This window comes from Budorcas taxicolor, chromosome 2, assembly GCF_023091745.1.
Source record: "Budorcas taxicolor isolate Tak-1 chromosome 2, Takin1.1, whole genome shotgun sequence".
NCBI classification, from domain to species: Eukaryota; Metazoa; Chordata; class Mammalia; order Artiodactyla; family Bovidae; genus Budorcas; species Budorcas taxicolor.
Genome location: NC_068911.1, coordinates 170,671,420 through 170,692,144, shown reverse-complemented (window position 1 = coordinate 170,692,144; position 20,725 = coordinate 170,671,420). Strand labels below are relative to the sequence as shown.

The 20,725-nt window shown below is 49.2% G+C and overlaps 2 protein-coding genes across 2 annotated transcripts; both read right to left on the bottom strand.

The window, feature by feature from the left end:
- Window positions 1-79: 79 nt before the first annotated feature.
- Window positions 80-7,011, bottom strand: GPATCH3 (G-patch domain containing 3). The gene is made up of 7 exons (XM_052664211.1): window positions 6,576-7,011; window positions 4,843-5,252; window positions 2,870-3,044; window positions 2,477-2,536; window positions 1,645-1,766; window positions 1,406-1,533; window positions 80-817 (listed from the first exon to the last, which is right to left on the bottom strand). Exons 1-7 carry the CDS (start codon window positions 7,009-7,011, stop codon window positions 562-564), a joined length of 1,587 nt encoding a protein of 528 aa, XP_052520171.1. The 3' UTR covers window positions 80-561.
- Window positions 7,012-18,850: 11,839 nt separating this feature from the next.
- Window positions 18,851-20,725, bottom strand: NR0B2 (nuclear receptor subfamily 0 group B member 2). Its single transcript, XM_052636186.1, has 2 exons — window positions 20,185-20,725; window positions 18,851-19,225 (listed from the first exon to the last, which is right to left on the bottom strand). Exons 1-2 carry the CDS (start codon window positions 20,723-20,725, stop codon window positions 18,984-18,986), a joined length of 783 nt encoding a protein of 260 aa, XP_052492146.1. The 3' UTR covers window positions 18,851-18,983.

Sequence of the window (20,725 nt, the reverse complement as noted above, 5' to 3'; positions counted from 1 at the left end):
GGCCCTGCAGGGACCTTTCCGGGGGTTTCCCCACCTTACTCCTGGCCCAAATCCGAAGAGAAAGAGAAATTCGGTAGTTAACTTTTTAATTCTCCCGTTAGGTCACAGACCCGGCACATCTGCGGCAGGTTGTCCGCTGCCCCGTCCCAGCCAGTGAAGGGTAGACACTGGAGCCCGCCCCAAGACTGTCTCTTAGGAGCACGAGCCCTCTCCTCTTCCGTGTCCTTAACCCACCTCTTTCTGGGCTTCATGGTAACCTCCTCCCAGGAAGGTTTTGCTGATAACCTCACTCAGTCCAGCTTTTCAAGGGGCTGGGGGAGGCAACAGAAGCAAGCCCAAAAAATAGGGACTAGAGTTAGAAGACCAAGGAGGAGGAGTCATTAATTCCTTTCATTAAAGGGAAGTATATAACGGGGGCTTTTTGTAAAAATGTCCCTGAGGTAGACAACCAGAAGGCAAGTTCTGAACAAAGCATTCTGAACAACCGTGCAGACTGCTGCTCCCAGAGTTCTCTCTGCCTTCAGTGGAAGATAAGGCTGGGCACAGGCTGCCACTGTGCAGTTATGAGTGATCCTGATTAAGGCGGAGTCCTTGAACCTGCCACTCAGGCTCTGAGAGGCTGTTCAAGGCACAGCTGGAACTCCTCACAAAAGCCATGTCCGTGCGAAACTTCATGCTGGTGGGTGGCTGGCGGCGGAGCAGCGACTCTCCTTGGTCCTGGGGTAGGGGCTCATCATAGATGGTGGAGATGAGCCCCAAGCCAGTTCCACGGGGCCTCTTCGGTTGCCCAAATGGCTGGAGCTTCTCTCCATGGTACCTGAAACAAAGAAAAGGGCTTTCAGTGAGAGGGCTGCTCTCTTACCCCAGTAAAGGGGCTGGGAAAGAACAGGGTAATAGCTACTATGTATTTTCAGCTCAGTTGCTCAGTTGTGTCCTACTCTGTGCCCCATGGGCTGCAGCATGCCAGGCTTCACTGTCCATCACCAAAAATATCTGGTTTGTCCCAAAGACAGAGCATTGAAATCTCCTGCCCCCTCATCTTATCTGTTGATGGTGCCAGCAACCAGGGGCCTCACATACTGCTTTCATTTTAAATAGTACACAAAATTCAGAACAACTGTTACCACTTTGTGACTTACAGTCACTCCCTAAGAGTAATCATCAAGTGCAAATTCCTCAGACTTGAGGGAATGACTCCCTCAGGAGATTAATCATCCTTAATCAAGCTTGAGGACCCAGTCTTGAAAAGACTAGTGCCAGATCTACTTTTTCCTTCTAATTCTGCTTTAAAGTTCAATCCCTGGGGGGTCTCTAGCACTCAACCCAGAACCAGAGGGAAGGGGGAACCAGGGTACAGCTGAAAGGCTCACTTAGCCTCCCAGGGAAGTCCCTCAGCCATGCTCACCCCAGTCCACGCTTGCATCTGGGGTGCTGGCCATCATTATCCAGGGCGTCAGGAACACCTGAGCACCGGCTGCCCAGGCCCTGGCCCTCAGCCCAGCCCTGCCGTTCCAGCACCTTCCGCCCAATGCCCTGCAGAGGAAAGAGAGAAGACTCAAGACATGGGGCTCCTGTCGGGGCAGGGGAGGGAATGGGGGTAAAGAAAGGAAAGAAAGGGGTCAGTGGGCTGGGCACAATGCTCACCTTGGTATGGCGCTCAAAGGTGCCCACCTGGTGTCTGATCACAGAGCCGGCCTCCTGGCCATCACGGAGCCTCCGTTCCAGACGCATTTGGACAGAGTCTCGGGCGTCTTTGTCTCCACTATCTGAGGAAGCAGAGCCCAGTTTGTGGAAGGGTCTCTCTCAGCAGAAGTAGGGAAAATCAGGTTTCTAGGCCCTCCTCACAAGATTTACATATTCATCTTTATAGCGTGTCATTACTGTATTTCTCTCATTAGACTGGGAGCTCGCCAAGAGTAAGAACCATGGCTGTGCCATTTTACAGATGAGGAAAAACTGTGGTGCATAAAAGTCACAGAGCCAAAAAATGAGAGATGGAATTAGGACCCAGGTCTTCACCTCCCACTCTGTAAATCACCCTAGGTCTTTTTTTTTTTTTTTTTGGCCACATCGCACAGCATGTGGGATCTTAGTTCTTCAACCAGGTATGGAACCCAAGCCCTCTGCACTGGAAACTTGGGAGTTTTAACCACTTGACACCTGGGAGGTCTCAACCCTAGGTGATTCTTGACTCCAGAATCTAAATTCTTAACCAGAGCCTGAACTCCTGATCCTCCCACTCTACTCGGGCCTGTCCATCAGAATCAGACCTCCCTGAGGGCTGTGCCCACATGTCCTTCCTCCACACAGAAAGGAAAAAAGACACTGCCCACAACCAGCACTTAATGCACTCAACTAATGATCTTTTAAGAGACTCGTGCCCTGTCTCAGACTCTGCTAAGCAGGTCTGGTAAAGTGTCACTGCATGGCCAGGGCACCATTCCATCTCCGAGTACTGCAAGCCCAGGCCCAGTACCTGCGTCGTAGTACACGCTCATGTCCACATCCCAGTCATCAGCTGTCTGTTCATCAAAGTCTGCAGAGAGAAAAACATCAAGCAGAGTGAACCAAGGACTCTCAGTTCTATCAAGAGTTAAATCTAGACTCAGACATACATTCTAGAACTTGGAGTGTATATTCAAATCTCTCCTCTGGGAGGGTCACTCAGAATTGGGAAGAGGGCATTTTCTCTCCACTCCCCTGACCCACCACCCCTAGAAAGGATGGCTGGTCTCTCAAATACAACAATGTAAGCCTCTTTCCTAGCCCACTAGTCGGGCTCACCGCCAGGGAACCCACCGCGTGGAGCAGAGCACCCTGAGCGAATGCAGCAGGGACCACCCCTGCCCTTGCCTGGTGCTAGCATTACCTCCTTCCTCCTCCTGCCAGAACTGGGCGTCGGTATAAAACACCAGGCCGGAGCCGCCCTTCTCCCACTTGAGCTCGATCTCCTCCTCAAAGAGCCGCTCAGAGGTCCGCTCCTGCCCCGTCACGTCCTCATGCAGTGCCTCGTGCCGCTCCCACTCCTCACCCCGGTCATCATCCTGGGAGAAGGTGGAGAGAGGAGACCTGCCTGTCCAGCTTCCTGACCTGAGGCCCACAAGTAGGCAGCTCGCTGCACAGGAGGTCCTAGAGATGGGACCTCAGCTCTATTCCTCCCAATTTCTCAGAGAAGCAGCAGGTTTTTGGCCCCTGAGGCCTGACCTGCCATCTCTCCACGCCCTGAGTGTTTCTCAACATACTTGGCCACTTCCCCTACTAGTCTTTTTTTTCTTTTAAAGTTGCACCACACAGCAGGTGGGGATCTTAGTTCCCTGACCAGGGACTGAACCTGTGTCCCCTGCACTGGAAGCACTTCCCGGGCGTCCAATCGTAACCATTGGACCTCCAGGAAGTCCCAAGCCTGACTCTTATCGTTGCACTTTTGGTCACGTCGCTCTCCCGGCCTCTCTGCCCTGCTCTCCCACCACCGCCTCTTCTACACTTGGTTAAATCCTCCTCATTCCTCAAGTGCTAGAGCTCACATGAAGTCCTGCACACTGAGGCCCACAGCACTCTCACTGGTCTGTGAACTTCTCAGTGTTAATCAATATACACTGTTTATGCCTTTCTACATTATGTCACAAAGGAAGAAGGGACAAGAACTAATACCTACTGTCTACTGTGTCAGGCCCTTCACATACCTTAGCTCCTTTAATCACCCCAACAACTCTGAATAAGTACCATTATTCCCATTCTACAGATAAGGAAACTTCGATTTAGTGAAGCAAAGTAATTTGCCCAAGATGGTACACCAAGAGAGGGGCAGCACCAGCCTGCAAACCCATTCTATACCATGTACCCTTTGCAGATACTTGTTCTTCCTCTTCAGGGAGACTGAAGGCTCTTTGAGGGAAGGAAATGAGCCTTAGAGGGTCTCTAGAATCCTGTGCTAGCCCGTGTTTACAGCTGCTTGACTGGACTTGTGGAATGATAGAATGACTCCTGGCTTAAAATCCTGGGGGCCTCCTGCCCCACTTAAATTCCAGGTCTCAGGAATCACTGCTGCAGAGAAGGTGCTAGAGAAAAGGCATAATAGTACCACACTAAGGATGTGGTCCAGATGTGTTAGTAACTCCGAGTGGGGAGCTTTGAAGACATAGATCAATTGCTTTTTACACAAGGTACGCATTAAAACACAAGTTTCCCAATAAATGGCAACCCACTCCAGTATTCTTGCCTGGAGAATCCCATGGACAGAGGAGCCTGGTGGGCTACAGTCCACGGGGTTGCAAAGAGTCGGACACGACTGAGTGACTTCACTTCACTTCAATAAATAACAAAATCTCCTGATTCAAGGGGTGAACGACGAAGTTTGGAGAAAGAGGTAGAAGAAATATCTCTTTCACTGATGAGGTTAGATTGGAGGCTAGCGTTCAATCCAGATTCAAGGTCAGAAAACAGAGGTGACCTCTCAACAACGTGATGAAAGCACACAGAGGTTAGCCAAGGAGGGAAGGGGACTGGGTTCACATCTGAGCTCTGCCTCTACTTCCCTAGATGATCGTATCTCTTAGTAGATTTCATCAATGAAAGAGACCCTCCTCACATTTCTTCTGAAGCAATGAAAAGAAGACACCTTTGAGAATCTTTGGATAAAAGCTCTGGTCCCTTTTCCCAAAGAAACATATACCTGCACAAGCAAATGCAGTTTTATATTCAATGTCAGGGAGTTCAAAGTCTTTAGAAGCCTCCTGAGGACCCAGGTTTAGAACTCTCGGAATACACAATTGAAGACTGGCACTAGCCACGCGTTTGCCTCTCTAAGCTGCCAGCAAGGACAAGGTGGCTCTCCGTACTCACGTCATCTGAGTGTGTCTCTTCTTCCTCTTCCTCTGGCTCTTCACGGGAGTTGGATGGTATGTCTGCCAAGCAGCTTCCCTGGGGTATTTCCTCACCCTCGGCTGTGTACACAAACTCTTCTTGCTCCACAGTCTCTGAGTTCTCATAAGTGAAGGGCACATTGCCATAGCGCCGAGAGGAACCTGTCTTGGGGAACTGGAGCTGAAGCTGGGTGATGATCCGAGGGGGTAGGCGGCAGGCCCGGATTAATTCTAAAAAGACCCGCAGGGGAGTGCCAACATTCCCATTGGGCATCAGCACCGGTGGATTCAGCTCTGGCAGCTGCCTCAGGTCAGCCAGTGTGAAGGCTTCACTCTTAGCTTTGTGACTCTGCAGTTCCTTCCGGGTCTTGAAGGGAAAGGAGCCCAAACCTTGGAAAGCAGGGAGAAGAATGGCACTTGAAACCTGAAAGTCTCCAGCCACACGTGAGTCAGAAATTGGACAAGGTTTAAATCCTTTCGCTAATACTGTTTCTCCCTTTCAAACTTTTCCAGAGTCCCTTCCTGTTTCCTGACCAGAACCACCTAGTAATTTTATGCCATTTCTCATGACCTCGGTAAGCTCACAGGTTTCTTTCAGATCTGGTTCCTGATGACCTTTTGATTCTCAATTGCCACTAACCCTCACCCCATGCACACCCTCATATCATGTGTTCCAATCACATCAAACAATTTAACATGCCCTGAAAGTTTTTGGACTTTCACATCTCTGTATCTTTGTAAATACCATTTACTTTGAATACCATTCTTTCCCACAGACTCCTGTTTACATTTCAAGATCCAGATGAAAAGCCACATTTCCTAATCCTTCTAGGAAATCGGTTTCTCCTCTGTCATCTCACAGCAGAGGGAGATAAAGAGCATAGGCTCTGGAGCAAAATGTCTGATTAATATTGTGACTGTCATCTTGTAACATAACTTTTGCATCCTTCAGTTTCCTCACTTACAAAACAGGTGACAACAGCTCCTGCCTTATAGGATAGTTGTCAGGTGTCAATAAGAAAATGAAAGGCTTAGAACAGTGCCTAATAAGGAAGCGATCAGTAAATGTTAACAATTAGAATGGCATCTCTGTACAATTATAAATCTGTGTTCCTTTTTGAATTTGAAGCACAGACTGTGTCCGACTGTTTTCTACATACCAGCTAGAGTCACACTCAGTCTATCACTACAGGCTAGATTTGTTGAATGAATACATTTGAGGGCCCTGCATTGTGGTTCCTGTTTCCATATCAAAGTGATTTCCCAAGAAAATGGGAACAGTCCAAATAAAAAACCTTGTCTCTTCATTTGCATCTTGCCAGAGGAGCCTGGCATGCTGCAATCCATCGGACTGCAAAGAGTTGGAGACTGAGCAACAACTACGTCTTGCCAAGAGAGGACTGGGCGGGGGACAAAAGAGAAGGGGCAAGAAAAACAATACTTGACTTCCTTTTCACCCCTCTATGTCAGTGCAAAATCGAAAGGATCTAGGAATAGACTTAACAAATTGGAAAGATCATCTGAATAGGCCTCTGTTTCCCCCCTCTCCCCAAGTTTTTCTACCGTGCAAACTAAGCCTGAAACTTTGTCCACAAATTGTCTAAACTCTTGAAGAGCCCTAACGAGGGACCTAACTTATCCTCATCACTCCTCAGGAAAGGTGCCTCTGTTCCAGTGCCTGTACGCCAAGTCTAGTCTCTTTCCCACGGGTACCTGATGCCTCAGTAGGTAACCGAAGTCTGCGGATGAAACAACGACCAGGTAACCAAGTCCCCTGAGAATCCAGCCACCGGCGGCCCGAGTACATGCGGAGAAACCTCTGGGCTTGAGCGGCCCCCCGTACAGAGACAACACAGCAGCAGGTGCGGGTCCGGGTGGGGTTAGAGTCCTGAGTTGAGAGAGCACCGGCATCGTTGAGTGAAGTCTGGGCAAGACCGTGGCGGATAGGAGTTGGGGTAGAGTCGGGAGCAGCCTGGGGAGGGGCCCGCTCAGGCCGATGCCGGTAATGGAAACAGAGGAAGCCACAGTCGCGCTGTTCCCGGAACTGGCTAAAGTAGCTCCGAAGCTGGGCTGACCGCAACTCCGAGGGTATACCGCTCACGACTAAATAAACTACCGCCTCCTCTTCTGCCTCACTGGACACCGCCATCTTGGCTGTCACATGATCGGCTGGAACCAACTCTCGCGAGAACGTCGCGAGCTGGCGCTGAGACGTAGCTATATTGCGTATCCGGTGATGAGTCAGCCGGGGTTGTGGCTATGGAACCCAGAGCTGGGATCGTTCGAACGAAGTCGTTCTGTGCTTTTCCCACAGACAGGCAAGTGGTGATGAAAAAAGTCTCCCGAGAAGTGGTGTTACAGCGTTCCTTTTGCCGCTGCTAAGGCACTTCAGTCGTGTCCGACTCTGTGCGACCCCATGGGTGGCAGCCCACCAGGCTCCCCCGTCCCTGGGATTCTCCAGGCAAGAACACTGGAGTGGGTTGCCATTTCCTTCTCCAGTGCATGTCAGTCAGTTCAGTTCAGTCGCTCAGTCGTGTCCGACTCTTTGCGACCCCATGAATCGCAGCACGCCAGGCCTCCCTGTCCATCACCAGCTCCCGGAGTTCACTCAGATTCACGCCCCCAATCCCTCCCAGCATCAAAATCTTTTCCAATGAGTCAACTCTTCGCATGAGGTGGCCAAACTACTGGAGTTTCAGCTTTAGCATCATTCCTTCCAAAGAAATCCCAGGGCTGATCTTCAGAATGGACTGGTTGGATCTCCTTGCAATCCAAGGGACTCTTGGGTCTTCTCCAACACCACAATTCAAAAGCATCAGTTCTTCGGCGCGCAGCCTTCTTCACAGCCCAACTGTCACATCCATACATGACTACTGGAAAAACCATAGCCTTGACTAGACGGACCTTAGTCGGCAAAGTAATGTCTCTGTTTTTGAATATGCTATCAGGTTGGTCATAACTTTTCTTCCAAGGAGTAAGCGTCTTTTAATTTCATGGCTGCAGTCACCATCTGCAGTGATTTTGGAGCCCAGAAAAATAAAGTCTGACTCTGTTTCCACTGTTTCCCCATCCATTTCCCATGAAGTGATGGGACCGGATGCCATGATCTTCGTTTTCTGAATGTTGAGCCTTAAGCTAAGTTTTTCACTCTCTACTTTCACCTTCATCAAGAGGCTTTTTAGTTCCTCTTCACTTTCTGCCATAAGGGTGGTGTCATCTGCATATCTGAGGTTATTGATATTTCTCCCGGCAGTCTTGATTCCAGCTTGTGTTTCTTCCAGCCCAGCGTTTCTCATGATGTACTCTGCATATAAGTTAAATAAGCAGGGTGACAGTATACAGCCTTGACGTACTCCTTTTCCTATTTGGAACCAGTCTGTTGTTCCATGTCCAGTTCTAACTGTTGCCCCCTGACCTGCATACAGGTTTTTCAAGAGGCAGGTCAGGTGGTCTGGTATTCCCATCTCTTGAAGAATTTTCCACAGTTTATTGTGATCCACACAGTCAAAGGCTTTGGCATAGTCAATAAAGCAGAAATAGATGTTTTTCTGGAACTCTCTTGCTTTTTCCATGATCCAGCAGATGTTGGCAATTTGATCTCTGGTTCCTCTGCCTTTTCTAAAACCAGCTTGAACATCAGGAAGTTCATGGTTCACGTATTAGTGAGGATCAAATCAGAAGTCTGAGGGAGGGACAGTGTTTAAGATTTCCCCAACCTAATTGTAATTATCAGTTTAGAGTGTTTTCCCTCGTTAATCCATTCATTCTTCCAAAATGTATTGGTGAACTCCCACATTTAGAAAATGATTTGGAAAAAGCACTTAGAAAAAGAGAATCTGGGGCTTCCCTGGTGGCTCAGTTCCCTGTCATTTTCATGATAATGGGGAGCTGCGAATATGAGAGGCCTTTCTGTTCTTATTTTCATTATTCATCTTTGTACATCTTTCACATAGTAGATGCTTAGGGAAAGCTGGTTGGTTGTTGGAGGCCTCGCTGCTATTGGAAAGGATTAAGAAATAATCCTTCCCAGGGAGACCTGGGTTTGATCCCTGGGTTGGGAAGATCCCTGGGAGAAGGGAATGGCTACCCACTTCAGTATTGGGCTCCCCTGGTGATTCAGATGGTAAAGAATCTGCCTGCAATGCAGGAGACCTAGGTTCTATCCCTGGGTCGGGAAGATCACCTGGAGGAGGTCATGGCAACCCACTGCAGTACTCTTGCCTGGAGAATCCATCCCATCGCCAGAGAAGCCTGGCGGGCTGCAGTCCATCGGGTCGCACAGAGTCAGACACGACTGAAGCAACTAAAGGCAATCCAGTTGAAAAGTGGGCGGGAGACCTTTCACAGAAGAGAAACATCTAATTAATAATGAAAGACACTCAATTTCATTTCATCAAGGAAATGTAATGAGACCCACTTCATAGCCAGCAGATTGGCAAACATTTTAAAATCCTCAAATCCTCTCTTAAATCCTGAAGATGTAGAGCAACTGGAGCTTCCTTACGCTGTTAGAAGTGTAAACTGGTACCACTGCTTTGGAAAACAGTTTGCCATTACTCTGTAAAAGTGGAATTCCACATATCTTTTGACTCAGAAATTCCACTGCTAGTTATATGTTTTGTTTTTTAAAAATTATTCATTCATTTGGTTGCCCTGGGTCATCACTGCCATGTGCAGTCTTTCTCTGGTTGTGGTGTGCGGGCTTCTCATCACAGTGGCTTTGTTTGTGGAGCACAGGCTCTAGGTGCGTGGGCTTCAGTAGTTGAGTTGCCTGGGCCCAGCTGCTCTGAAGCATGTGGAATCTTCCCAGGCCAGGAATTAAACCTCTGTCCCCTGCTTTGGCAGGCAGATTCATATGCCCTGTACCACCAGGGAAGTCCTCTAGTTATACATTTTAAAGAAATTCTTGCGTGTGTTTATCAGGAGATGTAGTGACAATGTTGAACCTTGCTCAAGCCCTGTGATCCTGGAAAACAGTGAAAGTTAAGAAACCCCCTCCACCCTTTTGTGTTCTGGAACCAACTTACTGCAAAGAGACAACCTTCCTTTTACGACTTAAATAAAACTCTCGAGTGCCTTCTTGTTTACCTATGGCAAGGCTGGATACAGACTAACAAATTTCAATTCTTTGCCTCATAAATGCTTAGATGAACTGCATTTCCCCACAGATCAATAAAAACAAAATGCTTGTTAACTAAAGTTTAGTTTAGCTTCTCTCCTTCCTCCAGGTCCATGAACTTCACACTGTGTTCCTCTCCCCCAGCTTGAGCTGCGTGCAATTCCTCCTTAACAGCCCCCTTGCCCCCGAAGAATAGTCTGGGTTCAGAGTAAAGCATTTTCTGATCTACTGTCCCATATGTCATTCCCAGTCATCCCGCTTCGTCATTACTAAGTTCCTTCTAGCCTTATTTACTCCTCCCTTGAGAGAGATGAGAATACCAGACCACCTGACCTGCCTCTTGAGAAATCTGTATGCAGGTCAGGAAGCAACAGTTAGAACTGGACATGGAACAACAGACTGGTTCCAAATTGGGAAAGGAGTGTGTCAAGGCTGTATATTGTCACCCTGCTTATTTAACTTATATGCAAAGTACATCATGAGAAATGCTGGGCTGGAAGAAACAGAAGCTGGAATCAAGATTGCCCGGAGAAATATCAATAACCCCAGGAAATAGCAACCTACTCCAGTGTTCTTGCCTGGAGAATCCCAGGGATGGGGGAGCCTGGTGGGCTTCCGTCTATGGGGTCGCACAGAGTCGGACACGACTGAAGCAACTTAGCAGCAGCAGCAGCGGCAGCAGATATGCAGATGACACCACCCTTATGGCAGAAAGTGAAGAGGAACTAAAAAGCCTCCTGATGAAAGTGAAAGTGGAGAGTGAAAAAGTTGACTTAAAGCTCAACATTCAGAAAACGAAGATCATGGCATCCGGTCCCATCAATTCATGGGAAATAGATGGGGAAACAGTGGAAACAGAGTCAGACTTTATTTTTCTGGGCTCCAAAATCACTGCAGATGGTGACTGTAGCCATGAAATTAAAAGACACTTACTCCTTGGAAGAAAAGTTATGACCAACCTGATAGCATATTCAAAAGCAGGGACATTACTTTGCCGACTAAGGTCCGTCTAGTCAAGGCTATGGTTTTTCCAGTAGTCATGTATGGATGTGAGAGTTGGACTGTGAAGAAGGCTGAGCGCTGAAGAATTGATGCTTTTGAACTGTGGTGTTGGAGAAGACTCTTGAGAGTCCCTTGGACTGCAAGGAGATCCAACCAGTCCATTCTGAAGGAGATCAGCTGTGGGATTTCTTTGGAAGGAATGATGCTAAAGCTGAAACTCCAGTAGTTTGGCCACCTCATGCGAAGAGTTGACTCATTGGAAAAGATTTTGATGCTGGGAGGGATTGGGGGCAGGAGGAGAAGGGGACGACAGAGGATGAGATGGCTGGATGGCATCACTGACTCGATGGACGTGAATCTGAGTGAACTCCGGGAGATGGTGATGGACAGGGAGGCCTGGCGTGCTGTGATTCATGGGGTCGCAGAGGGTCGGACACGACTGAGCGACTGAACTGAACTGATGAGAGACAAACTCTTTGCCTGACCCTTGAGGCACGTGTGGATCTTATGGTTAGAGCTTCTCTTTGCAATAGCTTCCCTGTGTCTATTACAGTAGTTCTTTTCCTTCCTTGCAATAACTGTTACAAATAAAATCTCTCCTTCCTTAGTCCAGGTTTCTTTTTATTTGACAGTATATATGAATTCATAGCTGCAGTGTTTGTAAGAGCAAAAACTGGCCTTTAGTGCTAATAATTTCAGGTGTATGATATTGAATGAAAATAAGCAAGTCAGAAAGCACAGAATATTCCACTTATATAAAGTTCAAAAAGTACAAGTCAAAAACATTTTTTAAGGGTACACATATAAGTATGCTTTAAGATCATGAAGAAAAGAAAGTTTCCTGGTGGCCTGGTAGGTTAGGATTCTGGGCTTTCACTGCCAGGGCCTGAGTTCCATCTGAGATGCTGCAAGCCACATGGTAGGGCCAAAAATTCAATCCTTAGCTAGCTATGTGGCTTTGGGCAAGTTACTTAACTTCTCTGAACCTAAATTTCCTCATCTCCTGGATAGGAAAATTACTACCTCCCCTTGGAGGATTGTGGTGAGAATGTAATGTCATCATGCAAGCCTAGCATAAATGCCTAGCATACAGTGGTGGTGGTGGTTAGTTGCTAAATTGTGTCCTACTCTGGCAACAGCATGGACTGTAGCCCACCAGGCTCCTCTAGCCATGGGAGTTCCCAGACAAGAATATCGGATACATTTAGCCCTCCTTAAAAGTTACCTGTTATTTTCATGATAATGGGGAGCTGCAGATATGAGAGGGCTTTCTGTTCTTATTTTCAGTATTCATCTTTGTACGCCTTTCACACAGTAGATGCTTAGGGAAAGCTGGTTGGTTGTTGGAGGACTTGCTGCCTTTGGAAGGGATCAAGAAATGATCCCTCCCAGGGATCCTGCAATGTGGGATAGCTGGGTTTGATCCTTGGGTTGGGAAGATCCCCTGAAGGAGGGTGTGGCAACCCACTCCAGTATTGTTGGGATTTTCTGGCAGCTCAGCTGGTAAAGAATCTGCCTGGAATGCAGGATACCCCAGTTTGATTCCTGGGTTGGGAAAATCCACTGGAGAAGGGATAGGCTACCCACCCCAGTATTCTTGGGCTTCCCTGGTGGCTCAGCTGGTAAAGAATCCACCTGCAATGCGGGAGATCCCTGGGTTGGAAAGATCCCCTGGAGGAGGGAATGGGCTACCCACTCCAGTATTCTGACCTGGAGAATTCCTTGGACTGTATAGTCCATGGGGTTGCAAAGAGTCAGACACGACTGAACAACTTTCACTTTCTTAGAAAACTAGCATGATCTACTCAAGTTGAGCACTCATTCTGTAACTCCATAATTCCAATTCCTATTATATAGCACCAGTTCTGCAAACATCTGTGTACCAAAACGTGTGCAAGAATAATGCTAGCAGTATTATTTGATGGACCAAATGTTCTTCAGTAGTATAATGGATAAATAAATTGTAGTGTAATGGAATACTTTACAACAATGAAAATGAATAGGTTACTGCTACATAGAGCATAGAATGGCTCTCAGATACAATATCAAGTAAAAGAAGACAAACACAAAAGAGTACATGCTGTACAATTCCATTTATATAAAATTTGGGTTTCCCTGGTGGCCCAGTGGTTAGGAATCCACCTTGCAGTGCAGGGAACACCAGTTTGATCCCTGGTCCGGGAAGATCCCACGTGCCTTGGGGCCACTAAGCCCATGTACGACAACCACTGAGCCTGAGTGCCACAACTACTGAAGCCTGCACGCCCTAGAGGCTGTGCTCTGCAACAAGAGAAGCCACTGCAATAAGAAGCCTGAGCACCACAGCTAGAGAGCAGCCCCCACTTGCCTCAACTAGAGAAAGCCCGTGCATAGCAATGAAGACCCAGTGCAGCCAAAAATAGAAATAAGTAAATTGAAAAAAAAGTTTTTAAAGTTTAAGGTGAGCAATCTCGTTTATCATGTTGGAAATCAGGGGTTAGTGACACCCTTTGGGCAGGAGGGAGAGATAGTGACGGGAAGGGTTTCTGGGGCATTGCCAGTGTTTTATTTCCTGCTGTGGGTGGTGATTACAAGGCTGCATTCATTTCATGATAATTCACCAAATTATACAGGTCTGATTTGCATACTTTATATTACACAGAAAATGTTTAGTTAAAACTATCTTTTTTAAATATCCAAAAATTGAAAAGTAAGTGTTATACGGTAAACAGTGTGTGCCAAAATAAAGATGGTATGCTCTGGAAAAGTTGTTAGATGACCCAAGAAGTTATGCACTTATGATTACACACATTTGTTATTTGTGGGATGAAATTCCCAAGACCTCGAATGGTGCTCAATATGTAGTAGATTCTCAGTAAATCATCATTGATGGAATGAATATTCCTGGCACTAACATGGGGATGTGCTGTTGAGTGTGGCTGAGGACTCTTTCCAGGAGAAATTGGCCACTTCCCTGGGGGAACAAGCAGGCCAGATTTCTCATCAAAAACTTAAACCCAGAAGTAACCAAGACAGTACTTTCACTCTCATCCTGCCTTACAGTGAAGTGAGGAGAGGAAAGTGCTGTTATTTATTCTCCACTTGATCATCTCTGACTTTTAAAGACTCATGATAGCATAGTGTTTAAGGGCACAGGACCTGTGGATTTCCCTGGTGGTGTAGTGGATAAGAAGCCGCATGCCAGTGCAGGGAACATGGGTTTGATCCCTGGCCCAGGAAGATCCCTCATGCCTCAGAGCAGCTAAGCCCGTGCATCACAACTACTGAAGCGTGCACGCTGTAGGGCCCACGAGCCACAACTAATGAGCCCCTGTGCTGCAGCCACTGAAGCCCAAGCACCTACAGCCCAGGCTCCACAAGAGAAGCCACTGCAATGGGAAGCCCAGGCATCGCAGCTAGAGGGTAGCCCCCACTCTCCACAACTCGAGAAAGCCCATGCGCAGCAACAAAGACCCAGCGCAGCCAACTCCACAACTCGAGAAAGCCCACGCGCAGCAACGAAGACCCAGCGCAGCCAAAAATAATTAATCAATTTAAAAAAAGGAGCACAGCACCTAAATCATAACCATCTGAGTTCAAATCCTGACCCTACTGCTATTAACTCTGTAACCTTCAGTAAGTTATCTAACTTCTCGGTGCTTCGATTTCTCCATCTGTGTAATGGAGATAATGATAGTACTTCCAGCATTGAGTTGTAAGAATTAAATAACATAATCGATGTAACGTGTGTAGAGCATCGCTCTCCATAACTGTTTAATAGCTTCCCAGAATGACTTGCCAGGAGTGAGGGGCTCCCTTTGTTAACTCTGATTCCCTGACACCTTAACATTGTTGCCTCCACCAGTTTCACTGGATGGCTTTTCTCTGCTGCCTTGTTCTGTGACATGCTTGCTTTTCACCTCTCCAGGATCCTCTGGTGCTCTTGGGTCTCCTGGGAGCCAGTTGCCCCAGACCACTGGCAGTGAGTGAGTGGAACACTCTTGGGCTCTGACCCCTCTGTGCCTTTGCACCTGTTGTTCCATCTGTCTAGAATGCCCACCCCCTTGGCTTGCCTGGCAATGCCCTATTCAATCTCTTTAGGTCATAGTGGTCACCACCTGGCTGAAGAATTTTTCCCAAATCCATACGGATTGGCGCAGTGAATCCACCTTCCAGAGCAGAAGATGCAAGAGACTCGGGTTCGATCCTTGGGTCAGGAAGATCCCCTGGAGTAGGAAATGACAACCTGATCCAGTGTTCTTGCCTGGAATGTTCCATGGACAGAGAATCCTGGAGGTCCATGGAGTCGTAAAGAGTTGGACATGACAGTGAGCACTGACACGCACATTTCTAAGCCCCTGCTGCCTGTTGGATGTCCCTCTATCACAGTTCAGATCACTCTGTGCTGCAATTACTCGTGTGTCTTTCTCTGCGGTAGATAGGATATTCAGTGAAGGCAGGGACTGTATCTTATTTATTCTGTGCTCCTCAGCATCTAGCACTGGGTCTGGTACAAGTGGACATAGAGAAAGATGTTGAAAATGGCAGGAATGGATGGATGGATAGTGGGCACTGGCTTTTGCTGGCATCATAGGTTCTAGGCTATGTGACTGTTTCAAGGCCAGGGAGTGTCGGCACAGGGCACAGGACATGTCAGCAGCCTGACTGCTTAATAAGCAATAATGATTTGGCTAATGAAGGTAGAAATAATGATGATAATCAAATCACCTGAGGCTGACCCAGAGCCATACCCATTCTCCTGCTTCCTAGTGAGTCATCCCTGGCTGGGCCCGAGGATAGGAATCAGACTGAGAGACAGTAAACAGTGGCTGAGCTGGCTCTAGACAGTCTGATCTTGGCCATGACTCACTCTAGCCCGTGCTGGTGGCCGGAGCCTGGCCTCCACAGTCACACAGTTCAAATCCCAGCACAGAGGGTGATCACTGCAGACCCTGAGTAAGTTGAAGACCCTGTCTAAGCCTGTTACTTCCTCTACTCTCTCTGAGTGATGCGACATTATTCCTGCTCTTAAGAAATTGATAGTGAAGGCACAGTGCCCCACCTTCGGAAACCCTGCAGTCTCATGGAGAGAGAATTACTGCCTTTATCAAACTGTATCATAATTTACTTCTTTAGTTTTTCTCTCTCTTTATGTTCATCTAGAAGGCTTGGTTAAGGTACAGGGAGTGTGACTCAAGAGACACAGACAAAAAATAGACAGAAGTGTGGCTCCCCAATCATGTGGAGGGGTAGGAAAGAAATTTGCAAAGGTACAAGGTAGGCTAGTAAGGAAAGCTATTTGGATGATGGAAACATTAGGTAAATTGAGGGAAATGGCTGGGGTGGATAGCAGAGAAGAGCACTGTCTAATGGCTGCTCAGCATTGGAGTTGGCGGGGGTGGGGGTGGGCGCAGTGGTGGGTGAGAGGCAGGAAGAACTCAGCCTGAGAGTTCAGAGAGGTGCCACAGTAAACTACTGGGGATGCTTAGTGAAGGGACATAAAAGACAGAATGGCCCCAGACCCCTGAGCCTGCTGGAACTGGCTCGCATGGGGAGACGAGCCTCTCCTCTCTCTTCATTGGCTGTGGCGTGCAGGAGCCTTAGCTGGGGCACGTGAACTCTTGGTTCCCCAGCCTGGGAGCGAACCCATGCCCCCTGCAGTGAAGCACAGAATCTTAACCACTGGGAAACCAGGGAAGTCCCCAAGGTGTATGCTCTTGAAAGGGTTGCCTCATCCATCTTCCAGGTGAGATGAGCCCAAGGGGTGGGAGGGGGGCAGGGCTGGGAGGGGTGCCTGGGGCTGAGGTCTGGGTCTGGGGTTCTGGTGGAGGGGAGGAGGGTGGAGCGATGTAGGGCTTGCTCCTGGTCTCTAGAGGATGTCTCTATTTAAGGATTATGATTAGTCCTGGCTGGGGGTGGTTGTTGAGCAGGACATGGCCTTTCTGACAGTGGATGTTGGGGGTCACCATGGGAAAAGGGAGTGACTGAGGCCCTAATGCTGTTCAGAGCAATTTGACCTGGACTTGTAGCTTCTGGGTAGACCTTGGAGGTGAGCGGTCTCCCTACGCTGGGGGCCGCTGATCTTTTTACCGTGACACAGAAGGTGGTGAGCATGCCCTGGTGTGCCCCGTTCATTTGCAGAATTGGCGTAGGTGCGAACATCTGGCTTGGGCACGTCTCTCCTTTCCCTGAACGTGTTTGCCGTGTGTCACTGGGTGAGTGTATCTGGGCTGTGCATTTCTGTGATGTGTGTGCGCTGATGGAAGGTCTGTTTTGTGGGTCAATGTAGGCAACGTCTGAGTTGTTCAACTTGGTGTGCATGTAGGCCTGAGTTTCGCATGTGTCTTCACTGTGGGGTCTGAGCCGTGAGTTTCGGCCTCATTCCGGTGTCTTGAGTGGTGAATGGGTGATTGGGTAAGGGACGGGGCACCCTTGCTGCTAGCACGGGGTGCCCATAATGGGTCCATGGCCTATTTGGTTGTGGTCTCTTTCCCTGGGGCCTTAGGGAGAGGTCTGAGTGATGACTCCTAGACTGTTGTCCCTGAGTGAATGACCTCTTGTGGAGTAATCATTAACTTGGCCCCCCGTGAGAAGAATCCAGACTGTGGTGGTGAGGGGGTGGCGACTGGTCAGGTCAGGCCTCATTGCTGGAGAAAGAGGGAGGTCAGAAAGGGGGGTCCTATAGGCGTGTGTTTTGCTATCATCCCCTCCTGCCCATCCTGCAGGTCATTGACCCTGACCTGGGTGATGTTCAAAATATTTAATGAACAGTGAGGCACAGACATTGACCAATCAGAATAGACACAAGCCATGCTCTGAATGGAGCAGCCCTGGAAGCCATAGCTGTGCCAAGCGTTGCCTCTCTAGGTGCTGGACAGGAGGATGGGTACCAGGAGAAGGGCGAGCACTGAGGGGCAGTGGGAGGGAATGCAGGGGGCCTCCAGGCAGTGGCTGTGAGCCAGCTGCCTTGGAAGTGCGTTTCAGACTTAAACAGCTGGTGCGGCAGCTAAACCTCGGTCTGCCTTGGCTTCTAAGCAGCCCCCAGGTCAGCCCTAACTGCCCTTGCCCTCTCCCATTAGGAGAACAGGGGACCACTCCCCTCTGTCTGCTGAAAGAATAGGGAAAGTTCAGTTCAGTTCAGTCGCTCAGTCGTGTCCGACTCTTTGTAACCCCATGGCCTGCAGCACGCCAGGCCTCCTGTCCATCACCAACTCCTGGAGTTTATTCAAACTCATGTCCATTGAGTCGGTGATGCCATAGGGGAAGTGAATGATCCCACACGACAGAGATTCCCGGAAACTTTCAATTTGGAAATGGGCTGCTTCGTTTTCGTTATTGGTGACTCTCAGTGAGGTGAGAGGGAGGCTGGGGCAGAAGCAGAGGGAGGGATCAGCAGGGGATTTGAGGAACAGGGAGGGATACTCCTACCCCTTGATATAAGGGCAAGGATGTGTGGGGTCCTGAACTGATACTAACTCCTGGATCAGATCCATGTAAAATAAATCTCACTGCCAGAAATGAAATCACCATCCCACCCTGAAAAATCAAAGCTCCAGTTTCCTGAGTTCTGGCTTCTGTGTCACTTGTAGCTCCTTCCTCTTGGGCTCCTCTGGCGGGCCGGGGGACTCTGGAGATGAACCAGTCCCTTCCACGTGTACAAACTACACTGTCAGGTTCCAAGGGTGTCACACCTTTTATTACAAAAGCCAATAACTTAAGTCAGTTCCGTACAAAGTCAGTAGAACTCCTGGTCCAACAGCGGACACTTCTACCCTGCCCCAGGAGGGGAGAGGAGTCTTGGCCCAGAGGCTCTGGAACCACCAAGGGCTGGCCAGACAGCTGGAGCACTGTGTCCAAACTGAGGAGGGTCAAGGTGGGGTGTGGCTGAGTGAGGGCCCACCTGATTGGGCTGGGGCCAGCTGCTCTGGGGAAGCCTCTGGGAGCACTGGGTCACCCAGGGGACAGCCAGGCCGAATCAGCGCTGCCAGCCTCCACCCAGGCCCTGCTTGGGCTGGAGCAGGTCAGCTCAGCAGAAGCATGTCTTCAAGGAGGTCCGCGATGTCAACGTCTCCAATGATGGGGCGAAGGAAGAGATCTCCAAGCAGGCTGGGTGGAATGGACTTGAGGGTGGAGGCCGTGAGGAGGACACGCGCCAGGCGGCTTTGGCCTGCTGGGCACCAGGGCTCCAGGACCTCCCACAGCGCCTGGTGCGCCTCCTGCTGCAGGTGCCCGATGTGGGAGGAGGCGTAGAGACCTGGCACTTCTGCGGGCAGAGAAGGCAAAGATGGCTGGTGAGTGGCCTACTCCAATAAACCTTAGGGCAAGACTGGCCCAAGACCCAAGGCCACCAGCTTGGCACCTTTGCGTCCCCATCACTACCTCCTTCATTTATTTATTTTTCACTTCATTTATCCATCCTTCATGGAGAGGCAGGATAGAGCCATGGGTAAGACCCTGGGGGGCCTGGCTTTGAATCCCACACTGTCACTTATTAGCTGTGTGCCCTTGGGGAAATTTACTCAATCTCTTTGCCTTGGGTTCCTTGTTGATAAAACTGGGACAAATAATAGTACCTATTTCCTAGGCTTGTTATGAGGTTTAAATGAGCTAGTGTATATAAAACCTTTAGAACTCGACCTAACATACAGTAAATGTAATGCGAGTGTTTGCTATTATTATAATGAATTACTCTGATCATGCATTCCTTGGGGGCATTTTGATGATTTCTCATCTAAGTGCCTTTCAGATCACAAAGAAGGCTTCCTCTATTTGTTGTCCTGGCTGAAATTTACGAAGACTCCTCCCTCTTCCCCCCCCAACCCCCATTTTCATTTCTCTTCTCTACGTGGTCTTTCTGAAACCGCAGTTTCATCTTCAGAACTTCTCCACGCAGTCTGCTCATGAAGGCGTGACCGAGGCATAGTCTGCCCACCCTCCCCTCCCCTTCTGCCCTAAGGGTCAGGGAAATTTCTTAGCAGAGCAGTAAGGACTAGATTTTGACATCAGTAGACCTGAGTCCCCATTCTTTCTCTTCCCCCACCTGGCTATGTGACTTTTCGCAAGTCACTTTGCCTCTCTGAGCTTGTTTTGCAAGATGGCTATTTGGAGATAATCAGGACCCAGAGGGATTTCAGTTGTTAAGTCCTTAGAATGCGTCTTTCCCTGGCTGAGCCCTGCCCCCCTCCAGCCTTGGCCCTCATCCAGGAGTGTCTGGGATCTCACCAGGGTTGAAGAGGACAGTCCCTTTCAGGTAGGCATACTCCTTGGGGCCCAGCTCCAGACTCCAGAAGGACTCCAGGCAGCACTGTAGCCACTGCACCTCAGCTAGCGAGGCCTGGGGCCGATCGGGCCGCTGGCTGCTGCCTGCCCCGCTGCTGGGCTTCTCCAGCAGGATCTTCTTGAGTATGCTAGGCATCGGGACCTCGGCCACCTGGAAGGTCACAGTGTCTTGGGCCAACCCCAGCAGGAAGAGGGGCCCCCAGCAGCCCCGCAGCAGCTGCCGCCGATCCTGGGAGGGCAGCTGGCAGAAAGACGGCAGGTTCCTGAGGAAGGCCAGCGTCTTGGCCAGAACATCCAAGGCCTCCTGGCAGGTGCGATGGGGCGTACACAGCTGGACAGGCCGGTGCTGCCTGCACAGGCAGCGGCCGCGGGCTGGGGCCACGGAGGGCCAGTGCCTGACGCTGGGGCTCAGAAGTGTATACAGAATGGTCGGGCGGCCTGCAGCACCCTGGCACGGGCAGGACCCTGGCTGGCTGGAGCTCAT

What these genes read in the sequence shown, in the direction of transcription:
- NR0B2 (XM_052636186.1), bottom strand. Translation starts at nt 20,725, where the DNA reads ATGAGCTCCAGCCAGCCAGGGTCCTGCCCGTGCCAGGGTGCTGCAGGC. An exon ending in GACTGTCCTCTTCAACCCTG is followed by an intron (nt 19,226 to 20,184) that starts GTGAGATCCCAG and finishes CTCTGCCCGCAG; the next exon opens with AAGTGCCAGGTCTCTACGCC.
- GPATCH3 (XM_052664211.1), bottom strand. Translation starts at nt 7,011, where the DNA reads ATGGCGGTGTCCAGTGAGGCAGAAGAGGAGGCGGTAGTTTATTTAGTC. An exon ending in AAGAGACACACTCAGATGAC is followed by an intron (nt 3,045 to 4,842) that starts GTGAGTACGGAG and finishes ACCTTCTCCCAG; the next exon opens with GATGATGACCGGGGTGAGGA. An exon ending in GAGCGTGTACTACGACGCAG is followed by an intron (nt 1,767 to 2,476) that starts GTACTGGGCCTG and finishes CTGCTTCCTCAG; the next exon opens with ATAGTGGAGACAAAGACGCC.